The sequence below is a fragment of the Drosophila kikkawai genome, chromosome 3R, assembly GCF_030179895.1.
Source record: "Drosophila kikkawai strain 14028-0561.14 chromosome 3R, DkikHiC1v2, whole genome shotgun sequence".
NCBI lineage: Eukaryota > Metazoa > Arthropoda > Insecta > Diptera > Drosophilidae > Drosophila > Drosophila kikkawai.
Window position 1 is genome coordinate 34,963,515 of NC_091731.1, and position 24,586 is coordinate 34,988,100.

At 42.5% G+C, this 24,586-nt stretch overlaps 2 protein-coding genes across 4 annotated transcripts; both read right to left on the reverse strand.

Annotated features, from left to right (window-relative positions):
* Positions 1-324: 324 nt before the first annotated feature.
* Positions 325-2,954, reverse strand: tgo (Aryl hydrocarbon receptor nuclear translocator homolog tgo). 2 transcript variants are annotated; one of them, XM_017163169.3, is made up of 2 exons: positions 2,795-2,954; positions 325-2,635 (listed from the first exon to the last, which is right to left on the reverse strand). In XM_017163169.3, the coding sequence occupies exon 2, from the start codon at positions 2,572-2,574 to the stop codon at positions 628-630; it is 1,947 nt and encodes a 648-aa protein (XP_017018658.1). In that variant the 5' UTR covers positions 2,575-2,635; positions 2,795-2,954; the 3' UTR covers positions 325-627. The 2 variants fall into 2 exon arrangements, with proteins under 2 accessions (XP_017018658.1, XP_017018659.1); XM_017163170.3 differs by having other exon boundaries at positions 2,791-2,940.
* Positions 2,955-3,594: 640 nt separating this feature from the next.
* Positions 3,595-24,420, reverse strand: neur (E3 ubiquitin-protein ligase neur). 2 transcript variants are annotated; one of them, XM_017163127.3, is made up of 3 exons: positions 24,075-24,420; positions 5,198-6,951; positions 3,595-5,133 (listed from the first exon to the last, which is right to left on the reverse strand). In XM_017163127.3, exons 1-3 carry the CDS (start codon positions 24,097-24,099, stop codon positions 4,885-4,887), a joined length of 2,028 nt encoding a protein of 675 aa, XP_017018616.1. In that variant the 5' UTR covers positions 24,100-24,420; the 3' UTR covers positions 3,595-4,884. The 2 variants fall into 2 exon arrangements, with proteins under 2 accessions (XP_017018616.1, XP_017018615.1); XM_017163126.3 differs by lacking the exon at positions 24,075-24,420 and adding an exon at positions 17,489-18,075.
* Positions 24,421-24,586: the final 166 nt, after the last annotated feature.

The following is a 24,586-nucleotide window of genomic DNA, read 5'->3' on the forward strand; positions in this document are numbered from 1 at the left end:
GCTGCACAGCGAAGCGAATTTGTGTGTATACCGTGTGTTTGGATTGGCCGGAAAATGAGCCAAAAAGTAATGGGGGGGAAATGGTGTCAATGTTAATGGCGAGGAAAAGGTGTCAGTGGAGGTGGCGGTGCACTTGTGATTGCTTACTTTTATCAATTTGTTGTATATTAGACTACGAATTGTATATTTATATATGCTTGCGTGTGCCGTGAAATACAAAAGAATACTCTGCACACATCATAATCCCTAATCCTACATAGAATCAATGAGAAAGTTTAGAATTCAAAGGCCATAATAGCGCTAAGTGAATACATACTATTCCCCTTAGCGGCGACCAATCGTAAAACTTTAATTGTAAATACTTTGCACGCGGGGGGATCTCCGGGAAATGGGAGGTGACGGTGTAGCCAAGACGTAGCACACACAAAAATAAAGATATCAGAGTCGTGTGTTCACGTACGTGACTGCCGGTTATGTACTTAAAATGCTATTTACGAGATTACAATTTGCATGCCGATGCTCGGGCTGAATTATTTCAACAATGTTTAGATGGATTGCACTTGCGAAGAGGTTAAAAGAGAGACACAAAGGAGGTGGAGTGGGAATTGGGAGGACGATAATGGGATATTACTCAAACGGCGTGCTAAACATATTGATGTTCAGGTCCTCGAACGTGGTCGGCGCACTGTGATCAAGCATCTGCAACATATCGGAGAACTCCTGTCCCTGCGGCTGTCCTCCTGCCCCAGAAGGTCCGCCGGGATGGGCATGAGGATGATGGGGATGTTGTGCCGTTGGATGCGGCGGATGCGGATGACCGCCGGCCTGTTGCCAATCCCACATGCCCGGCGCATTGGGCGGCGGTGGCGGTGGAGCCGCCTGATATGCTCCCGGCTGCGGTTGCTGACGGTTTCCGTTGCCGGCACTCAGCTGGGTGTAGGTTGGTCCGCTCGGCGACCTGGCCGGACTCGTCTGCTGGTACTGATAGCCCTCTGTCACGGGCTGCTGCTGCTGTTGTTGCTGCTGGGGGCGCAGGGCTGCCCAGGAGTTGGGTGCCACTGGTGTGGGCGAGGTGCCCGACTTGGGAATCTTGGCCAAAGGCGAAGGTCCTCCGCCGCCAGCGCTATACGGCGAATGCGTGGTATCGTAGCTATAGCCCACCGGGGTGGTCTGTGCCGATCCCGGTCGCTGCTGCTGTTGCTGTTGGGGTGTGGGCGCCTGCATGGCGAGCATGTGTGTCTGGTACATACCGTCGTTGGTGGCACTGCCCACTGGCGTTAGCTCACGGCGTGCATAGTCCACTCCGGGGGCTGCCTGCACATAGACATGCTGCTCCTGCTGCTGTTGTTGCTGCTGCACCTGTTCGGGTGTGTGAGCAGCTGCAGCCGCATCCAGGGGAGCTCCGTGCATGGTCTTTCCGGAGCTGTTGGTGCACACTATATACTCCACCTCATCGGTGTAGGGATTGAGGAAGGCGTAGGCCTGCGTGCGCAGCCACACATACTCCGAATTCTTGGCCCTGGCTCTGTACAGGAGCGAGAACATCTGTCCCTTCTGCTTGAGCACCTGATCGAAGCTCTCCTTCATGTGGCTCTGATCCTCCGGATGGAAGAAGTCATAGCAAATTTTGCCGAGCAACTCGGTGGGCGTATAGCCCAGGATGTTGAGCACCCGCTGGTCCACGAACGTGAACTTGCCATCCATGGCGTGGCGCGTGATGAACTCGCTCTGGTTGTTCGAACCGCTCATATCGTTGGCCGCCGTCGAGGTGACCTGCAGCCGACCGATGGCCACCAGGCAGCAGTGCGAGGTCATATCATCCACGTCGCGCTCCATGTGCATATTGGGGAACATGTCCGTTGGCGGCCAGTTCTTGATGTATCCCGTGCAGTGCACCACGGCATAGTTGGTGCCGTCGCGTGACGGTCCCAGCGAATTGCGCTGCTTCAGGCGGTTCAGGTGCCCGGAGACCATGGATTCAGAGTTCACATTGCCCACGCGCATCCGGCAGATGAATCCCCGCCGGGCGCCCATACTCAGTCGCATGCTGGACTGGTGGCCCTCCTTCTTCACGGTGCCGGACTTCAGGTCCAGAATACGCCCCGCATTCTGCGACTCCTGCGTGGAGAGCTGCTCCCGGATCTTCTCGCGGTCGTCGGGATGAATGTGCTCGTAAAGGCTAGTGCCATACCAATCACTCTGTGTGTAGTTCAGAACTGGGGTCACCGAATCAGAGACGTAGATCACCCGCCCCGAGTCGCACGATACAACGAAGAGGAAGCCATCGGCCGCCTCCAAAATGAGATGCTTCAGCTCCTGGTCGGTGAGGAACGAGGGCTTGTAGGTGCCGTCGCTGCTGGTGTTGCCAGTGCCACGTAGCGCCTTCATGTGGGCCACCGCCATGCGCAGGATGGTCAGCTTGTCGGGTTTCCTGGCCAGGGCACTGCAGGTGGGCACCATGTCCGACAGTTCCGTGATGTAGGCCGTCATCTTGTTGCGACGCCGCCGCTCGATCTCGCAGTGGTTCTCGCGGCTAGCGAACCGCTCCTTGTCCTGTATGTTGGCTTCGTCCATGCTCGGAATGCGTAATTAGCAAGCGAGCAAAGCGTTCGTCGTAATTTGGGTCGCCTGTGCTCTGGAAAAGTGAGAAGAGCAAGCGACGAAGGTGAGGTTCGTGGAATCGCGGGGGAGGGGGAGCGATGGTTGGTATTTTGTCTACGTCGTGACTGTGTGTGTGTGTACTTGCAAAGGGCCAGAAAATGCGTTTTTAGCCCGCTTTTTACCACTCACTTACAATTGGTTCGAGTGCGTGGGCTTTCAACACACCCAAGCTCCGTTATCAGGTTTTTTCGTTCGCGTTGTTTAACGTTTTGCCATGAAATCAGTACATTTGTATATTTTCTTCCACTTTTTTGTTGTAAATAGTGTTGCCAGATGGAAACTTGCGTTTTTGCCTTAAATTTTCCCCAGAAAATCCACTTTTGCGGCTTTTGGGCACACTACATTTGACTTAGCGGTTAACGTAAAGTGAGTTTTACTTACAAACCGTGTCAAATGTAGCAATGGAGTCAAATTCCCAATTGGTATGTAAAACGGGGTCAAATTTCCAATCGGTTTAGGTCGAACAAGCAGTTCTGATTGGCATCTTCAACTGCTTTGTAAAATTAGTTACCGTATTACCGACCCGCAATCCAACCGGTATACCGACACACACAGTGGCGGCCAAAAATATAGGAATTATTTAAATGCATAAAATCGGAATCAATTAATAAAATCCCAAGCAATTTTTGAAAATTATACCCAATTTCGCACCAAAAAATTTAAGGTGATTAAAATAACAATTTACTAAACCTCCCCCAATAGAAAATTAAACATAAAGCACTTCTCTGATATTCTTGTCAGTATTTAATGGTATTACAGCATTGCGTTGTCTTACATATATCAAATATAATTTCATAAATACATTTTTTATTTGTTTAGTCATAACTAGGCGCAGTATCGTAGTGTTACGTACTAGGATTCTTTAAAAAATTAAAAGTTAATTATTAATAGTGGCAATAACATGTCTCCATTTATTCCTATCCGGATTCATACTTGTAACAAAAATAGTAAGCTTGCGCTCTCCACTTCGCACATATTCTCGTTCTTTGTGTTCTTTGCGTATTACGTTTTTTTTTTTAGTGTTTTTTAATACAATCTTAGGTAAAGTTTTTCCGCTTCATCATGTTTGTGTTCTGCTTGGTATTGTTTGTTAATTAATTATTGGCAATTTTCTAACTGCATGCTTGATTAACTTCACGTTTCTCGTCATATTTTCATATTCCTTCAAGCTGTTGGTACAACATACAAGTCTTTTGTTCTATGTTTAAAGTAAGTTATATTATATATTAGGTCTGCATTAAAATACGTGCACTACTTAGGTGTAATTTAAAATGCGCGGCTCCACTTAAAATTGCTTAGGCGTGCTCAAAATACGTGTGATTTGTGGTGTTTTTTTTTTGTCTTTTTTATGAACCGCATTCTAGATTAAACTTCAGCATAATTCGTTGACTAGAAATTAACTTAAGTACTTAGGGCTAGCTAACATTAGATTTTAACACGCTCTTGCAGTTTATATTTTGGTTTTCGTGCACAAGTATTTCTTCTTCGATCAATCTTTTCTCTTCTTTCAACAATTTGTGCTGCAGATATATTTGAGTTGCATCGTGCATCGTGTATATTTAGGAAAGTCTCAAGCGTTTCCCTGCTGGAAAGTAGTCGATAATTGCTTTTATTTCATCCTCTTGGCTAAACTAAGGTCCTTTTTTCAGTTGCTGCAAAGCTTAAACATAACTTTTCAAATCCTTTAACAATTGTATTATTTTGCATTTCAAAACATTTAGCACCAAAATGATTATTATTCGCCAAATAAAGTGGGTTTTCGTTAATTTTGCACATCGTTTGGAATTTAGACATATAGTAAATAGGAAAAATTAAGGAAAATTTGCAACAACTGTTATAAATCAATTAAAATCCAACTTCAAATACAATTAACTCCTAGACAATACTTTGGTTTTATACTTAGTACGAACGCGCTGTTCAGAGCTTGCAAAAAATTGAAAAACGTAGAGAAGTCTCGATTAAACATAGTACATAGTTTTGGCTCTCAGGCGCACTTACTCATAACATCACAAAAAAATTAAACATTTATATATAAGGGTGGATGGTAGCGATATAAATAGGGTGTGATAGGTTCGCTTCCCCCGCTATATAACTCTGTTTAGACTATCTTATCAATCTCTCGTTGCTCGCCTGTCTCTCTCTCCGAAATAGTTCATTACTTGCGATCAAAATGCATTTGATTTTGAGTGAAGGTTGCTTCTTGGCTAGGAAACACGGTGCCTCCTACGTGGTGTAGGTGCGGATAACGTCCCGGATAACCGCCCGGCACAGCGGACACTGGCCGCCGCCAACGCCGCGCCACTGCTCGATGGCGCAGTCGTAGCACATGCACATGTGCCCACACATGTACAGGACCGAGTCGATGGGGTTCTCGTAGCAGATGGTGCACTCCGCACTGGAGTCCGTGCTCTGCTGGTCGCTCAGGCTGTCCTTCCACTTGTTGGCCGCATTATTCGTGCTGTTGGCCACGGGCTAAAAGAGGATAAAAGGATGCAGATTAGTATATGATCACAAATTTCATTTATTTAACACTCACCTCAATGTACTGACTGCTGGTGGTGCTGATGAGGGTGCCGCTGGAGCAGGCTCCTGCCAGGATGCCGCTGGAACTAACCGTGGTCGTGCTGGGCCTGGCCGTCAGCTGGCCATTGATATCGTGCGAGCTGCTCGCCGGCGGCAGGTTAACCACCAGAACGGTGCCACCGCCATTCGGCTGAATCTGGAGGATGTCTCCGTTGGACGGCATGCTGATCATCCTACTGCCATTAGCTCCGCCAGCCGAGGCCAAGGTGCTCGTGCTCTGGGCCACGCTCAACTGAGAAGGGTGGTGATGCAGCAGCTTGGCCGTGGCTCCGGCATTCAGACTGCTCATCGACTCGGTCATGGGCAGCATGCGGGAGCTCGAACTGGAACTGGCGGCGGTGGCATTGCAGGCAGAGGAGCTGCTGGCATTCACCTGCGGCTGAGACGGATAGGCCACCATGTTGGGCAGCTGCTGGCGGAACATGCGGAGCGACTGTGTCGAACCGTAGACATCGAGGAAGGCCCACAGCTGGAGCGACTGGTCCACATGCATCACCACGACGGCGGGGCCGTTGTTCTTGCTGATGCTCACCTCGCCGTTGGGTGCCACAAAGAAGGCGATCTCATCGCCACGCTGAGGGGCAGCCGCAATGTCCTTGCTCACCACCCAATATTCCGGACGGTCCAGCAGGAAATCGGAGTCATTGGGCAAATCGTTCGGCTGCAGCATAGCCGGATTGCAGGAGGTCAGTCCCAAGGCCAAGGCACCAACGTACATTTGCTCCGTCTTCAGAACCTGGACGATCAGCTTCTCACCAATGCGAATGGGGCGCGCTGTGAAGACATAGCCCTGGCAGAAGTCGGATTCCGTGCGCGAGGCGACGAAGCGATCCTGCGACAGCCGCACATTCCGGCCCTTGGTGTTGTGGAAGGGCACGGGGATCAGTCTGCCGTTGGCATTGTACCGCAGCGGTGGCAGCCCATTGGCCAGATCGTGGGCTATGGCCGCCTGCTCCACACTGCTCACGGAACCGCCGTTGCCGGCCAAGTGCAGCGACTGTAGCGAGGGCATCACATGCCGTTCCAGGTCGTGCTCGATGGCGCCTCCACTGTGTCCGGGCAGGGATCGACGCGACTGCTGATGCGGATGATGCGCCATCAGGCCGGAGGAGGCAATAGCAGCAGGCTGGGCCATCTGCTGCTGCTGCTGCTGGACAGGCACAGGTGCCGCCGTCGGCTGCTGGTACATGTAAATGCGGGAGTCCAGGAACTCAATGCCGGTGCAGTTGCCATAGATATCGATCACCGTCCACAGCATGCCGCGTGTATCGATGCCGGACAGTATCACGCCCTTCTCCTCGTTGTTGATACCGTAGATCACATCGCCGGCTCCATTGACATAGTAGTAGAGGATGTTGTCCTTCTCACAGTACTGCTCGTGCAGTGCCTTGGCCCAGAATCCGGGCCTGTTGGTTAGATCCGGGCAAGCGTACTTGGGCAGGGATCCCTCCAGGGAGGCGGGATCGTTGCTGGTGAAACCGAAGCGAATGCCGCCGTTCCAGTTGTTCGAAATCTCGGCAAACTTTACGCAGATCCTCTCGTTGATCCTTACTGGGCGGGCAGAGAAGGTGATGGCCCGGCAGAAGCTCTCAAAGCGACGGGCCAGGGTCCCATCGCGCGACAGCCGGATGTTGTCACCATGCACGGTGTGGAATTGCAGCGGGGGCAGGTTATTGGGACCAGGGCAGGATGAGGGCGAGCGGCGTACTGCAATGAGAGGGTAGAAAAATCAGTTAGTTGTGGTTTTATCAGGGGGAAAATGGTAAGGTTAGAACTAAATTATATAAAGTTACTAATTAAATTTATTTTTATAAATATATATAAAAAGAGAAGCAATACTTATAATTTATAAATATAAATTTATTTATAAAAAAAACGGTAAGGTTAGAACTAAATTATATAAAGTTACTAATTAAATTTATTTTTATAAATTTTTATAAATAAATTTAATTAGTAACTTTATATAATTTAGTTCTAACCTTACCGTTTTTTTATAAATAAATTTATATTTATAAATTATAAGTATTGCTTCTCTTTTGCCAAGGTGATCAAAGTCTGTAAAAACTATATAGAAACATAGCTCAAGGTGAATTTCGTAGGTTTCCCAACATTTCGTTAAGTTTTCTCTCCCATAAATCTCTCCAAAGTCACCTATTTCGCATTCAACTAACTGCTAACCTTCCCACAATCCATTTATCTATTTTGTTCCATCTTCAGCTACATTGTTTTAAAATCTTTTTCCGATCTTTTTCGGAATGCCAGCTCACACACCGTATCGAGTTACGCATCTACGAAAAAGATTTCTATTTGTTGCTTCAGGTAGCCGAAAATTCAACAGTTTAGTATACACAGCCAGCCATGTGCTGGATATCGAATTACGCAGGAGCTCCGAACTGATCTTTCCGAGGAGAGTCAATAACCCCCAACCCAAAGACCCAAATTTAGTCGAGGGCACGTGACTGGATTGAAGATTATTAAACTATGCCTTCGCCTTTGGAAAGTGCTGCAAATGCCTTCACAAAAACATTCAATAAACGGACTCTGAAAAGGATTTTCCATGGTCATCATCAGCTGCTTACACAATTTCTAAGAAAAATAGAAATTTCAAACGTGTGAAGTACAAGAAAAATATTTCAGAGAAGGAAACATATTGGTATAGGTTCGGGAAATTCGGGGAGTTATTGAGAGTTTTGTTAGAAAAACTTGTTATAGAAGGACAACTTATATTGATTTCTTATACTATATACTTTGTTTTTCTAAGAAAAACTTTCATAAGTAAATTCACTAAATAGTTTAAGCTTTTAAATATGTAATACCATGTCAGCTGCTTGTAAATTCCCCACTTCTAAGGGGAGAAGCACTTCAATAGCAGACGCAGTACTTGGGGAATCCTTAAAATATATTCCCGAAATTGGCATAATTATTGCACCTTGCAAATCCACATACATATCAGCAGCTGCTGACAATTACCACAGAGAAAAAAACCTATAACCAATCCATATGGCTTCATATAAATAATTATCCGAGGAGGAGTCTTGGGATGGCGACAGGTTTTCTTAGCCCAGACTGAAGGCATGGCCAACATCAGACGATTCCGGCAGCATGCCAACAGTTGTGATGAACAGAAAGAAAAAAAATAAGGTAAGCATAAGACCCAGTTTATAAGAAAAGAGGAGAAGGACCTGCCGAGATGATTACCATGTTGATATGCGGCGCGTGGCACTCGAGATCAATGTGTTTGCTTTATGGAGCGACCGACGGCGGCATGTGGCAGCTGTCCTTTTTCCTTGTCCCTTTTCTTGATTCGACAAACGGCGCAAGAAGAAGGACGCATGGGAAGGTCAGAAGAAAGCAGCTGTACGGAGCTGGAACAGGTAAAACAACCCCTATAGAGCTAGCAAATGTCCCTGTCCCTTGTGTGTGTTTTCGCTCCGAGGGTAGTTTTCAACCGGGGATTTCGATCGCTTTTGGGGGTTGCTCGTCGCTCTTCCTCTCACAAAACGGCAGCTGTTCAAATTTCGGAAAAAAGAACTACAGCTCGACAAGACAAGACACTGAGATATACAAGATACAAATGCCCTGCAAGATTCGAGTCCCGAGTCTGTCTTCGGGGTTGAAATTTAATCCTAAGCCAGGGCCAATGACTTGCACACAAAATCTGTACCGCTGTCTGGGCTCTCCTTCTTCCTTACCCGACGTCCTCAATCCTCAAGTGCTTCCGCAGTCGGAGCAGCAGAACAGGAAGTGGAAAGGGAGCACCACACCAGCTTCCGGTGGCTCCCAATCGGCGGCGCTCAACGGAGTGGAGATAGCCAACAGCCGGGCCAGAAGAAGTCTTGCTGTTACCAGTGGAACATCCATATTTATGAATTGACCGCGACGAGGAAGTAGGAAATCACGTACGTGCCGCGGATCGGGCCTATTAGCTGCAGGATGTTATTGTACTGGCCTGGCGACGCCTACTTTTTATCGGCCCAGACCAGACCAGACCAGGCCAGGCCAGACAGTCGTCAGTCAATGGATTGAATGGCTGGAATTGCGGCGGCTAGTACAAGTATTCACTGGGTTTGAATGAATGAAATACGCGCCTCGCTTTTTCCTTGAAAGCCTGGAGTAGAAATTGGAATTGGAATCAAAACGGTGCTTGGCAAGACGCGTCGATACTTTCAATTAGCCGGGAGCCATAATTAATTAACTGCCCGCCGATTGTCTCCACAAGATGGCTTTAATGATCTCCGCCTCGAGAGGATAAATAATTGTAAAAAAATATATGAAAACGACGCTGGAAACAATTGGGAATATGAGGGGCTGTCTGATCATATAAATTAACCATTGTAAAACAGCCAGCAAGCCAAACTAATTGAGTAATCAGCAAAGATAAGGAAGTAGGAAATTATTATAAACATTTTCCTATATGGTGATTATAAATAAATAACGAGAAATATACTTTAGAAAACTGCTAACTATGAGATTTTTCTGAATTATCCAAACCCAAACTAAAAGCCTTTTTTCCCAGGCAATCAGATCATCATCGCCAAGCTAATTTCGACATAATTTGGCGATCGTCGAGATGAAAAGTTCAAACTTTCGGTGGCCGTGCGTTTGGAGTTCGCCGCTCTGCCGAAAAGGTTCCCAAAAACCTGGCCAGAGCGCATCCACAGCCACTTCCACATCCAGCGACCATCCGATCGACTGCCAACGATCTTAGTGCAGTTGCAGTTGCAGTTAAAGGCAAATTTTCGTTGTTTGGCGAAAAGGAAAAACCTGATTTACCGTTCGGCAGGCAGGCAGATCTTCGTCGTCGTAGCTGGATCCGCAAAAACATTTCCCACGCTGAGCAAAAATCAAACTCAAAACCCAAACACAAACACACTGTGTGCAGAAACAATTCCCACGACTCCAAATTTGTATATATAGGATAGAAGAGAGATATATATAGTAAATTTGCGCGGCTGCCGAACACCGAAAAACCTGTAACAAGCCGCGGTAATTGCGCGAAGAGAGTCTTCCCGAATTGGAGAATCGCCGCATCGGCAGGCTGGCTGGCAGACTGCAGCGGGTGGAAAATGTGAAAATCATGCAGGTGTCATAAAACAAAACCAAAAGAAAACGGCCACTGAGGCATTGGCAATCTGCAATCGTTGGGTGAAATCATTTTAACGATGAAGATCTCTATAAAACATTCAAAATCCCATTGAGCCAAGACATCATTAAATCGAGATTGGCACTCGTGAGCTCAAGTTGAGCTGAGTTGGCGATCATTAAAGACAGATTATGTGTTGATGTCTGAATGAAGACAAGTTACAAGGGGATTGCGGAGAAGCTGAGCTTGGATCGGATGAAATAATGGTTCAGTTCGGAGTTCTTACAAATCACTTAAAGGTGAATACATTAAAGCGGTAGCATTCAAATTCAAGAGATCGGATCGATCTAGTACTATTTTTACTGGCTAAAACAGTCGTAAATAGGTTGCCCAATCTTAGTTAGGAGCCCATTAAAAATACTAAGCTAATTGCTATTCCAGTTAAGGCAATGCAACAGAGATTTCAACATGATTACTTTCAAAACTGGAGGTTAAAGTATGTTCTTTGTTAAAAAAAACTCTAAACTCTATCCTTTAAATATTTTTATACAAGGGTATTTGAAGCCTTTTATATATTATTTGCACAAGCTCTTGGCTTGTATCTTGTTTCAACACTTAAGTTGACAAGTCGTACAACCCTCCCAGATCCACCCACTCAAAGAGCCTCATTTGCACTGTAATGCAGGTCACAGGTCACGTGCTGCTCCTCCCTCCTGGAAACCCTGAATTGTTCCTAATATTACATGGCCCACGTGCATGAGTCACGGGACGTGTGCGGACAATTAACACGACTACGACGTCGACGCTGGCCGTTTAATTGCGCCGGAAGTTCCCCCATAAAAGCCGGGGGTTTACTCGGGGCAGAGGCGGCGGTATGGCCAGTGGATCAATGGATCATTTACACAAATTGTATCAATTGGTCAAGCATTTGGCATAAATTATCGGCGTTTTGCAGTGGGTGTGAGTGAGCCGCATTGGGTTGGACTTAGGCATTCGATTACCACTGCTATTTCCACGGGCTTGTCGATGAATGGATCTCGGATCTCGACCCACGCCACAAACACACACTCGTCGTAACCTGTGTGTTTTTATTTTCATTTTTTGTCGACATTTCAGTGAAATTAGTTGAGGAAACACTGTGTGGGTCGTTCGTTAGTTAGTCTTGACTGTGGGCAGAGATGATAAGTCAGGCGTTGGTCGTTGGAACTGGCAAGTGTCTCCGGCTAAAAGACTTGTAAAACAATTCTCACAGCAATAAAAGCAATGTTAAATTCTCGGCTTAAAGATACGCAAATGAAGCTAATGAATGTTAATTAATCGCTCACAAACAAACAATTTGCGTGGGGCAGGAAAATATGAAAGTTTTCATAAAACCCCATTCCGCGAAAGGCTTTCTAAAATCATATTTTAAGGTATTGATTTCAACTTCAAGGAACCTTAAGACATTTTGTTTTCTTTTACTTCTTTATTACTTTATTCTTAAGCCTTTATTCTCTACCGTTTTATAGTTTAATTAACATGTAAAATTTTTTTTTTTTATTTAAAACCAAATTGGAAAGCTCTCATTAAGAGGGAACGCAAAAACCACTTCCGTTCTGCTTGACCGCTGACCAGTGCAGCGGAAATCGCACTCGGATCCACTCATCGAGAGCTGCTGGAGCAAGACTCCGCTCTCTCGGTGTGGATTCCCCACCGGTTTTCCGTAATCCCCCTTCTTTTCCAAGTAACTCTAGATGCAGCAGACCAACACAATGGAAATAGACTCTGCAAATATAATAAAAATAATTACACAAGAGAAAAGGGGCCGACTGACGACTGGCGGCGGCGTTGACAACGATGAAACCAGAGGTCAAACTACGCCAAGTTGTTGTAACCAGTGGTTATTGTATTGTGTTTTGTTGTGTTCATGTCTGAACAGCTTTTCTTCTACGCAAGTACATTGCACTTTTCATGCGATTAAGCGAAATCTGATACTGCAGCATGTTGAGAAAGAAAAAAATCGAAGAAATCACTGTAGTTTGTCCCCTTATTACTTTGCGGAAAATTTAGTTTAAAGAGCCTTACTGAGGTAATACCCGTTGCTAGAATTAAATTTCATAGTTTCTATTATCATTATAAGAGAAATTACTACAGTAAATCTAAAGATCCTAAAATCAACTACAACTTGATAAGGTAAACATGAGTAATTACTAAAATGATATCAGAAAAATTCCCATTTTTAGATTATAAATGCTTAGCCATTATTCAGAACTCATTGGGGAAAATCCATAAGGTAGACATTGTTTGTGACAGTCATAAATTAATCACACAACAGTGATTAGGAAATTCCTTAGGGCTGCACTTGCATTTTCTTTAAATAGCTAAAAACAACCCCCAAGACATAGGTACATACGTTCTATATAAAATATTCATCACACCTTGTACAAAAAAAGGGTTCAATGACTCCCAGTGACTCTTCTCGCGGTTCGACATCAATTTTCAGTCTATCCACACATATACAAATTAGTTGAAAACACCCGGATGGGGAGCAGGCTCCCTATAAATAATATAATTAGCCAACGACAGGGAGCGATATAGAAAAACAGATAGGGAGGCGGAAAAAAGCCAGAGAGAGAGAGGGAGAGAGGAAGGGTGGGTGGCCAAATCAAATTTACATGTTTATTTTTACAAGCGCACAAAACAACGGAGCGTGGAATGGGAGCACCTCTCTATCGATGCACATGATATATATATATAAACATATATAGACACCACATATATCCATGGTTGGGCGCCGAACCGTGCAAGAGGCCCCAGCCAAGAAGAACCGAACTTGTTCAGCTCCGGAATAGACATTAAACCACTCTAAATATATACCCGCAACGCTATAAGGAAGCATATAGGAGCCATATAACCATACAATCAACAACATTGTGTAGCCAAAGTGTGGAGGATTTTTGGTACTATGAATAGGGAAAATATGAAGAATTATATGTAAACATTTCAACTTGTTTAAGTACTTGATTTGTAAATGTTATAAGAACACTACTTTCAATATTTTTAAAGCTTAATAATTATTTGCACATCACAGAAAGGATCTTATTTTTAAAAATGGACTTCTTTTATAGAATTAAAGGGTAAATTCTTCAAAAATGGCTTCGGTTTAGAAATATTATGAAACTATCAACCAGGAAACTTTAAAATGTTTTCAAAGCTTCGAAATTAATAATTAATAAGGAGGCTTTTCCGCATGTTTTTATAATGTTTTGCTGTTTTACTGAACAGTCTGTACAAAAGAGTCATATAAGATAAGACCGGCTTTCTTCCGCTGTGTTTTGTGCGCTTTGTAGACTTGCTGTTTATCGAAGCGTTGCAATTACTGGAAAGGGCCAGTGGAGAGGTCCACATAAATGTATATAAGAGTACTATACAGTATACACTATATATAAAGTTGATAGTTACTCCCATAGTACTTGCATTTCCTCGCACTTGACTGCGCACAAGGCACCCCTCCCTTCCCAAAGACTCGACTCAAACTCTTTTGTGTAATTAAATCACTCGAGCGTTGAGGGGGAAACAGCGCGAGGGCAGCAACAATATGTCTGAGTGGAGCTGAGTGGAATGGACTTCAAGAGTCGTCTTTTGATAGAAACACATCATTAAAACATGATTATTACATTATAACACAGCCATTACAATGGCTGACGAGCACTTCAAGAGTTCGATCGCTTCAAGATGCCACCGTATGCATTATAATCATCGATTCCCATTCTTATTTAGGGTTATAGCTAAACCATGCAAATGTCCCCAAGTTTAGCATATAAAATACCCGAACAGCTGCAAAACTGAGCCAAAAATCTAGTTCTAGTTCCTTCCAAAAATAGGTGTACATATTAATTACATTAAAGTTCTGTTCAAAAGCTCACAAAATCCGAAAAATTCGACAAAACCCGATCTGGCCAAGTTTCCAGCGATGGATGGATGGCCAAGCGAGCAGCTGGTGGTGGACATAGACGTAGATTAAAGACCCGTAGGTGTTCGGCTGAGGTAAGAGACCAGCGGTGATTTATGCATGGCAACGAAGCAAAGCCCGCCTTATAACCCGTCTAAGATCGGAAAAGAAACACACGCCCTCAAACCAAGCGCACAAAATTGACCCAAGAGATGCCTTTCGATATCTTTCCATCTCGCTTTGCGTGAGTTAATTGCAGCTGCCTTCGGGCTCATAGCCAGGTAAGCTATGTGCTATATGCTATATGGTATTTGGTATGGTATATTTACCTGTTGCTACCTGGATTGCGCCTTTTGTCTTGCGCCAGTTGCAACACCATGCGGCGAACCGTTTTTATCTAGTTTATCTATTTTGGGCTGTTATCGCTCGGCCCAGACAAAATGTTAACAATTCTGTACTACATTTGGGCCTTGAGGAATATTTACGGACATACAGTAGATATAAGTTAAGACTTTTGTAGATAAAAGCTAACAAATCAAAAAGTAAATATCTTTTAGAGATACCTTCTCGGGCTTTCTGACTTTAATGAAACAATGTCTTATTTCATTAAATTAATAAAAGGTAAATCGATTTTTCTAGCTGATATCTACTGTACCCTAGTACAAGCTGCCAACTTGGTTCATTAACTGATAAACAAAAGATGGAAAAGGGTCTAAGTGGGTCACAAGTAAGATAACTTTTCAAATAAAAACCCAATACCACCTTAGATCTCTGTACATCCCCAACACCGACTAGCAGCTTTTATTTATAGTCAAAACCCAATCAAAGTCTCAACCACACTTGCAAAGATAACTATTTTTGCACTGACCGTTATCACCTGGGCGAAATTATCAATTGGGAACGGCATTGCCTGGTATCAGCCTTTTACAACAAATTATAAACACATTTTAAAGTGTTTTGCAAAGTGACCAAAAGATGGATGTGTCACACAGATGACCTCATATGGGGGGAGAAAAAATATAGAAAAAGTACCCAAGGGGCACAGAGGAAATACGAAAGGAAAAAGGAGAGTTATCGCAACAGATGTGCATATATAACGTACAGCTGTGGTCAAAATAATAGCATTAAAAACATTTTATTCCGCAATTTATCAAAATAAGTTAAATGCAAAAAAATTATAAAATTTATACCATCAAACCCCCAGAGGGGTTGTGTATGTTGAATTGTAGTGTGTTGTATCATTATATTTACGATTGTTATTTGCTTTTTGGCCAACACAATCGAAGGTCATGTGACAGAGACGCCAAATACAACAAAAAATAAGGAGTAGGTACCAAACAAAATCAACGGCTCAAGCCAAGTTGGCAGCTCCTGCTCTTCGATTCCAAACACACGCACACACACACTAATTTCGAAAAGTAAACCGTGAGAAGCTAAGTAAAAGCCAAGAGCAGATAAACTTTTTAGCCAAAGCAAACGTGGCATGCCAACACTCGGCAACAACAAAAACCACAACAGCAAACAAACAACTATGAATTGTAATAGAAAAGCTAAAAATGCAGGTAAAAAAAAAGGCAAAAGCAGCTGATGCCACAAAGTAATTTCATTGATTACCGATAGCCAACGCACGTTCAAACTCAAACGGATTGGATTGGAAGCCGCCGCATAAAGCATAAAACGCAAACACATCCCAAGCTTAAAAACTGAAACTTCAAAGCCACACCTCTTCCTCTAGCCCCTCATCGCCTCCTTCAACTTCTGCTTCTCCCTCACTCCTCCTGGTGCTTCTGCCCCATCGCCGCCTTGGGCCGTGTTGATCGTTTCTCTCCCCCTATTTTTTTCTTTTTGCGTTTTGTTTTTGCTTTTGCCTTTGCCGATGGCGGCAACGGCGCTTCGCGTACAATTCCCAGTACTACAAAAATAACAACCACAACAAATGCTGAATGAGGCATATGCAGGAACAGTAACGGCCGGCAGAATAGTACCAGGAAAATAACGCTCTTGAAATACCAGAATAATTCAAATACCAGAAAAATAGTCTTGATCAAGGAGCAAAATAATACTGCTGATTTTCAAGTCTGGCTCAAATATTTAAATTTAAACTGATATAGTATGTTGGACACAACTGTCGGCAAGAGACAGTAAAAACAAAAAGAAGTAGAAGACGCTTAGGCTATGCGTCATTGGCTTTGCCAGTTGCTTTGCTCCCCATTTTCAGGTCCAAAAGAGAGGCCCGAGAATGCAATTGAGCCAAGTTTAGGGAATGTGAGAAGGCAGTTTTTGTTTTTTTTTTTTTTTGCGGCTCAGCTGCTTGCAACGAAAACAAAAACAATGCCCGTTGAGATAATCGTTATGATAAACATAATCGCTCCTTGGGAAAATTGCTTTTGATGGTATTTTCCTCATCTCCCTGCTTTCCGATCTCGATCCCGATCCCAATCAATTTGTGGTTACTTTTGGGAGTGTGAGTTTTTCGTTTCGCAGTGGGTTTTTTCTGTATTTCGATGCGATTTGAAAAATGCAGTTTCAAGAACTGACATTTCCGGTCGAGGTTAAATTCAGCAGAAGCCTTGAAAGAACTTTTCCCTCCATTAACTTAGCAAAAAAAAAAGTCATATTTTGTTGTGCGTGCTCTTTCCAAGCGTTTAATCATTAGCTTTTGGTTTTATACATTCGCAAACTATTCCGTTTCAGCTTTTTATCTCTTCACTATTTGTTTTTGTTATTTTACTTATTGTTCTTGGGACGCAAAATGCTAATGTATGCATAAATGTTTGCGGCCGGCTGGCTATGTCTTGCGCTTATTTATCTTTGCCGCATTAATTAACTGAATGAACGACTGAATGAATGAGCGATAGGTCGGCCACATGCTAATATTATGTGGGAATATCGCTGGAGATAAAAGCACAGCGCCCCCAGAGACCCAGATCGATGAATAATGTATTATCCAAGTTTTTCGCACGCCGTAATTACATTTTTTTTAGATAAAATGGGAAAAATATTACACAGCAACTGTAACTACACGAAGGGCTAAGCTATTATTTTGCTTCTAAAATTGTACTTTCAAGTCGAGGAATTTGTTTTTTTTGATTATTAATTTCTTCTGAAATTTCCATTGTTTCAAAAGTTTCTCAGAAGAGCTTTTTATGTATTTCTTAGAACTCATAACTCAAATCAACTTTAAAGTCCCATTAATTGCCCATTAATACTAGCTAATGGCGATTACTAACCCAGTCCGAAACGCTTCTTGATCTTCTTGAGGAGGTGCATCTTCTTCTTGCTGGACATCTTATCCTTGGTGGACATGAGGAGCTCGTTGCTCTCCATCGCCAGGACCTGGGCCGCCTGCTGGGCGGGCGTTTGTGTGGCGTTGATGGGCGTCATGTTGGCATTGTGGATCTGAAGATTGCGAAGGTGCTGCTGCTGGTGGTGTTGGTTGTGCTGGTGCTGGCTCAGGTGAGGATTCAGGTGCTGCTGCTGGGCATGCATGTTGAGGTTGAGGTGCGGGTGGCTGCCCTGCATGTAGTTGGCTGGTATATCCGATAGACCCATTGCAATTTAAACTTTAATTTCCTTGGAAATCGAGCAAAACTAAACTAATCACACGCGCGAAATGCAATCAAAAATCCACAAGCTACTTGCGTTTTATTTGGCATTAAATTTTAGCGCTACGAGTTCTTGGAATCCAGTGTTTTTCGGTTAAAACATTTTGAATTTCGGTTGCTTTTTGTTTGTTTGCGCGACGGAACAAACGAAATAAACGGAACAAAACGAACACAGACCGACGAACAACTCCCGAGCGACCGCTTCGCTTCGTATTTCGAATTTTTTTGAATTTGAGAGAAATGAGCTGTGGTCGCTGCCTTATATAGCCTCGCTCGGCGTCAGAGATGTCACTCTCGCCTTTTTCCCGTCAAATTTAGCTTTTTTTAAGAGAGTGATTGCGGGAAATATTAAAAATTAAAGCAGACTTCTTTTAATTTTAATTTGACTACATTTTTGTTTTGTGTTTTTAATTTATATCGGAACAGTATCGCTTTTTACTTGTATCGAATAACTCCCTTTGAAGTCCACATCTAAATTTGGTTGGCGTTGAAACATTAAACGCTATTTAAGTATGAGGTCCATATTAAGATTTATATTTCAATTCGAAATTATTTAACTAAATATTTTGCTTTTTCCCCCATCGAATTCCGTTTTTTCAGCTGTCTTTTTTTTATCCAGCTTTTTTTCTCTGAATAAAATGACATCACTGGTCAGCACACAGAGAGGGAGAGAGCGAAATTGAGAGCGAAGAGGTAGGCAAAAGCAACAAACCGAAGAAAATTGTTGTTGCTTCCTTTTCTCTCTGGCAGCTGTTTCTTATTTACTATGGTTTCGCTTTGGCCTGCCATTCGCGTGCATTTGTGTGTTTGAGCCTCCCTTATAGTTTCCCTGTATGCCTGTTGTGCACCTTGATCAGCGATTCCTCCACTCATTCTCCTCCTGCTGTTGCTTCTCCTGTTGTTTTTGTTGCCGTTCTAGGCCTGCATTTTGCTTTTTTGGCTCTGATCTCAGCTAACTGTTGTTGTTCTGTGTGTGTAGTTCAGCCAGGTTCAAAGCAATTCTTTCGCCTCTTTTTTGGGAAAAGGTTACAAGGTTCGCTCATATAACTGGGGAAAACTATGTAAATTGCTTTAATTTCTTTGATCGTGAACTTTAGTACTGGCCAAAAAATTTGAGTTGAGAAATACACAGAGAACGAGGAAGAGGTGTCTGTCGAAAGTTAGAACTTACAGTTTTTTTTACCGAGTAACTAAAGATATATTCATGTGAAAAAATTTAGATATTATGTTTGAATTCAGTCAGATATTGTAAAAACGCCCCCTAAACCAAACTATAGTTTTTAATTTTCTGCATCGTATCTTAAGCTATATTTGTATAAATATCCCTAAACCGGATTCTAGTTTTATAGTTTTCCTAAATTTATCTTAGCAAAAGGATCATGCAAATTATCCTTAATGCAGAACAAGTTATATTATAGATCCCTAATCTGCAGTTCTTTTTGAGATAAAGGTGCGCAGATAGTTTCTTAATAAATTTTAAGATTCCCCTGGAGCCATTATAGATCCAAGGAGTCGGGGCAGAGTTGTCTATGATGGGGGACACATGCCATTGTGGTCTCATTTGTTAAGCTCTGGGCTTTTGCGGTCATCAACAACTGCCGTCTGGCGTCATGATCATCCTTTATATCCTTTATGCAGGATGATAATTGCTGCGAGTGCCCCAGCTTCGTCCTGCAGACGGCAGATGCAACTCTCAAGATCGGAAGGGATCAGCGATCAGGAGACTGAGACGGAGACCCGAGAGAGCATTTAAATTTTGATATTAAAGTGGAAATGCATATTCAGCATCCTGGCAGCAGGCGTGCGTCCTGGAAATACATCTGCTGCTCCTGTTACCCGAGTTCCCTTTCTTTCCCTTCATACTCCCCTCCCTCGCACACAACTCACATTTTGCGAATGCGAAAATGCAAAAAGGTCGTTGTTTTGGCTCAGGAACAGGAACAGGAACAGGAACCGGAGCTGGCAAACACTGAGCAGCGAAACGAGCGAAAAACCAGCGAACTACCCCAAAACTGTCAAGGAATACAGTGAATATTCGTTAAAAAACGCGATTCAGAACGTACAGTTGGTTCTTTATATTTACAGATTTAATATATTTTTTTAATGGATATTTTTGTATCCTTTGATTAGAAGTATCTTTAGTTTATATATTAGGGTTTTGCCCTCTTAAATATAAAAATAAATAATTTTAAAAATAACTAAACATGATAATATTCTCCTTATCGTGTATTCACTGTTCGAAAGGTGTCCCATCTGCGGTTGCAGTTGGACCTGAAAAGGTCCTGCAGAAAGGGTTTGCTGTCCCCTCGTTTCCCCTTGTCCACCGATCTTGAATTGTTTGTTTGTTTGCCAATTCCAGGTGTAAATTCATAGCAAAAGAGACAGATACATAAAGGGATTTTTTTTTCGATTTGGAGGAGGCAGCAGAGGAAGCCAGTCAACCACGTGCCAGGCTAAAAAATAAAAAAGGAGAAACAAAAAGCAAAGAAAAGGAAGACGTGCGCCAGTTGCCTTGGCTGATAAGGCTGCTCTACTTCTTTGGATCGGTTCGAAACTCCATTTACGATTATTTATTTTTATATATATTCATATTTGCCCTGAAGACAGCTGCTGCCATTTGCATTTGTCGCCTCGATGGGGGAGAACAAACTCCTCGTGTATCTGCAGGCTGTTTGTTTGCTCCCTTTAAAGTTTTTTTTATGGTTAAATTTAGAATTTGGCACATGTGCCCCCCAAGTTCCAGGTCCCAATGGCATTATGTGCAATTTTATCTCCCTACGTTTCGGTCTCCCACGAACATCTGGCTTAAGAATACACACATATATTTTGGCTTCGTCTTCGGGGATCGTTGGTTTCTACTGAGACCCGCATTTACGTACTGTACAATACCCAATTGTTGTGTTTCGACCATTGTCCCAAAGATGTCACAGCGATTTACCTTTCAGACAGTTTCTTAACCTAAAGATCCCTGCTGCTATACGAAATCGTCGTCTATGGAGAATTGACCTAGGCAGGCGTTTAATGAAAATGCCAAACGATCATTTTGCACGGCAAGTGAATAGAGGGTTAAGGAAGAAAAATAGGGTTTAAAATGAGGTCTTCTTGTCCATGTAAAAAGTCACAATTTTATATCTCTGGTTGATTTAAGCAATACACATTTTATGAACGTATTGTAAATCTATCCGTAAACGGTCATCAATGAAAGTTTCTGCCTAAATTTATAGTGCAAAACCTCATAAAATGTACTATATATTCATCAGTCATTGAAGAGTAAACATTTATTTATTGTCCCTATATTTGCATTAGGGAAAGAATACTGTAGCCTCACATATCAGCTAAAGGAATTTCTAATTTATCTTTATGAGAAAGGTGATCAATAACAAACCTCGCACCAAATAAAATCAAAGTACTGCGAGTCTTAAGGCATTTCTGATTTCCCAAATTTCCACCTTATTATTGATAAGAAATCACACCCCGTTTATATGGCCTAATAAAATTTATAAGATAAAAAAAAACTAGTTACACAAATTGTAGCTTTGATTGAATTTCCATACATACAAATTTCCTTATCACAACTTCAAACCCTTTTTTTATAAATCGAGCTGTAAGCAAATGTCTGGGAGCTATGTACCTTAACCTTGGGACACCTTCAGGTCCGATAAACTTATGACTAGCTCATAGATACACAGCAAATAAATATAAATTTGCAGCTATAATTAAATTGTTGGAAATTAAATTGAAAGAAATCGAAATTAAATGAAATACCACAAATAATTTCCATAGGTTAACCAGCACCAAAGTGGGCCAAAGATAAGTATAACCAAATAGATAGAATAATGATGATAAAAATAAATTATGTGAATGAAAAAAGACGCGGTAAGTAAATAACCGAAACGATATACGAAATTGGCAGCTGTCGGAAGGAAGACAGCTGAGAATTCTACGGCTCTCCACATTGATCGCCGATAGCCGATCAATATACACATAATTAAGTAAAAACTGTAGCAAATGCCAATGTTTAATTAGAAAACGACATATGCAAACGGGGAGTAACTCGAAAGGAAAATAAAATAAAAGGGAAAGGACTCAGACAGGCAAGGAGCAGGGAAGAAAGGAGCTCAGCTCGACAAGGAGCAGTTGTGGAGTTTCGTATACATATGTATGTATAAACCCGAACTAATCCAGCACGGACACAAAGGAGAACCCGAGGAAAAAAGAACCCAAAATCGAATTGCGCAAGCACTTGAGAAACTGAAAATTGAAGGCGATGGCATGCCCATTTGTATGTATTCTCTGTCTCAAGGGATCGAAGGCCATAAGGGAAACAAGCTGAAGGAACCGATTCAGCCATATCATAAGTTATAAATTAATGCATTGCTAGAGCTATGATTGAGAGAAATATGTTTAATCTTTTCACTGTATTTTTACATAAGAAAGACCAATAATTTTAAATAAATGCATGTAACATTTAGCAAAAATAATGATCAGGGTGACCCCACAGTTTAGACGGTGTCTTCCCAAGAACTCTGACTTATTCTAAAGGCATGCTCTGTAGGTATACTCCGTCACTTTAGGGATACCTGCGACAGCAGTTGGTTTCTCTGCAGCGCCGAGATCAAGATCTAACAAAAGCAAACTCGCTTGGGATTCGGGGATGCATTTGGCAACTTCCACATTCTCATCCTCGTCCATATTCACTTCCCATTTCCGCATCCTCGTGTGCGTACGCTAATCAAATATCAACATCGACGAGGAGGAATAACCGCCAAATGCAACACATGCGCTAAGGGAAGCTGCGATCCGTTAGATAGAGAGAATCCTTGGTCCTGCTGGCCAAATGTTTGCCTTTTTCTGGGGGTTTCGGCTTTCACAGTTTTCACATTGCAGTTTTTTCCCGCCTGTAAAATGGAAAAGCGGAAAACTCCCCCGTCTGGATAACCAGATACAGTCAGGACATTTGGCAAGTCATAGAGAGCGAGCGAGGGTCCTGGCGGGTTTTCGGCCCACAGCATGTGTCTTTGTCTCAGGGTCAGAAGAAGGTTACGGTTTGGCTATCTCCTTACCTGACCTGACCGAACTCCTATTGGGGTTTTCTTATCCTCCCCTACGCCTTTGTACCTCCTTCGTCCTTTTTCTGCGCCCGTTTTGTGAGAAATCATTGCCATAAACTCTATAATTTATTGTCTACAGCTGCAGGAATCGAAGCTGATTCCTTCGATTTGAGACCCTCAGAGACTCAGATGATGATGATGTGGTAAGCAGGTAAACCCTCCCTGATCAGTGCACCTGTAAAGGTGAGTTGAAGTTCGCGCCTGAAGAAGAAATAATGTTTCCTAGCTGAACTGAGTGCATGTGTAAAGGATCTTTACTCATCCCTTTTTAAAGATTTCTTAAAAATCAGATTCTTGACTTTTTGGGCATCTAAGCTGCTTAAAGGTTTGATGTCCTTATATGTTACGGGGCCCAGATTAATTGTAAAATTATTGCTTTTAGGATATAACTTCATTTAAGAAAATCAATAAAGCGTGAGAAATTCGGCAGTATCATTTCCAAAATTAATAATTTACTATTATTGTAATGAAAAAGGACTTTGAATTAGGTTTTTATATTGAGATACCAAAGAATTCCCTTGCTTATATTTGTGTACTAAAAATATATGATATATTTATTAAAGAGTTACTATTAAAGAAATGCGTTCTGATATCTGTTATTAAAGATTGGGGTAGAATTAATTAGGAGTTGCAAAATAATTCAATGTAACAAAATTAAAATTTTAAACCTACACTCATTATAATATAATATTATATGATCTTGCGTATTTTAAAACCAAATAAATATTACAAATTAAAAACAAAAAAAGTATTGCAAAATCCCGGCATAGGTAAATATAACACTTGTATAATAACCGAAAAACTATCGTTTCGAGCACGGAAATGAAGCGACCGAGTGTCATCACTAGGGAAACAGCTGTTCCGCAAACATGTGCATGTGTGTGCGTTTGGTGGGAAGGTCACAAACCCTATTGGAATGCCCATAGTTTTCGTTTATGGGAACAAGCTTGGCTTGCAGCTTTCATTCATATCATTTAAAATTGATTATAAAATTGTCATTCCTAGCGCTTTTCAGCCCCTCTTACCCTTACCAATAACCCATAGGAGCTTAGTCCGGCTATTTATGCTATTTAAACGCAAATAAGGATTGTGCCACTTACCTATTTTACCAGCCGACTGACCCATTGCTTATTAGTAATCACAAGATTGCGTATTTTCGCTTCCCGAAAGGCACAACAAGAAACAACAACAAGGACATACATTCACAACTTCTTTGGCATTGGATTTTGCTCCTTTTCTCTTCACGTGGCCGCAGCTTACGGAAACTCAGGTTGTCTCGCGTACCGTCCCGGTAACCGATCATGTGCTCTGGCGGACGAACTTGCTCCCAGAATCATAAGGGCGTTAATTGCGATGCATTTTTTAAAGCTTTGTTTTAATTGTTGTTTTTTTATTTGAAGATGGAGAGGCTGCCGGTTAGCTAGGCTTTTTTAGTTCGATATTCGCACCCACCATGCACTAGCGCGTTTGTCAAAAATGTGCTAACGCGTTCTGGCAAAAGCCGGCGAGAGTAGTAGGTATTGGTGAAGAAAAGTTTAAATATTATTTTTAATATAGCTTTTATCTAAAGTTTACTTTAAAATTAAAAATAAAAAAATACAGAACTGTATTT

Excerpts from the sequence above, each read along its gene's own strand:
- tgo (XM_017163169.3), bottom strand. The coding sequence starts at position 2,574 with ATGGACGAAGCCAACATACAGGACAAGGAGCGGTTCGCTAGCCGCGAG.
- neur (XM_017163126.3), bottom strand. The coding sequence starts at position 17,810 with ATGGGTCTATCGGATATACCAGCCAACTACATGCAGGGCAGCCACCCG. Across the intron at positions 6,952-17,488 it reads CAAGAAGCGTTTCGGACTGG|TACGCCGCTCGCCCTCATCC; the intron begins GTTAGTAATCGC and ends CTCTCATTGCAG. Across the intron at positions 5,134-5,197 it reads CCAGCAGTCAGTACATTGAG|CCCGTGGCCAACAGCACGAA; the intron begins GTGAGTGTTAAA and ends ATCCTCTTTTAG.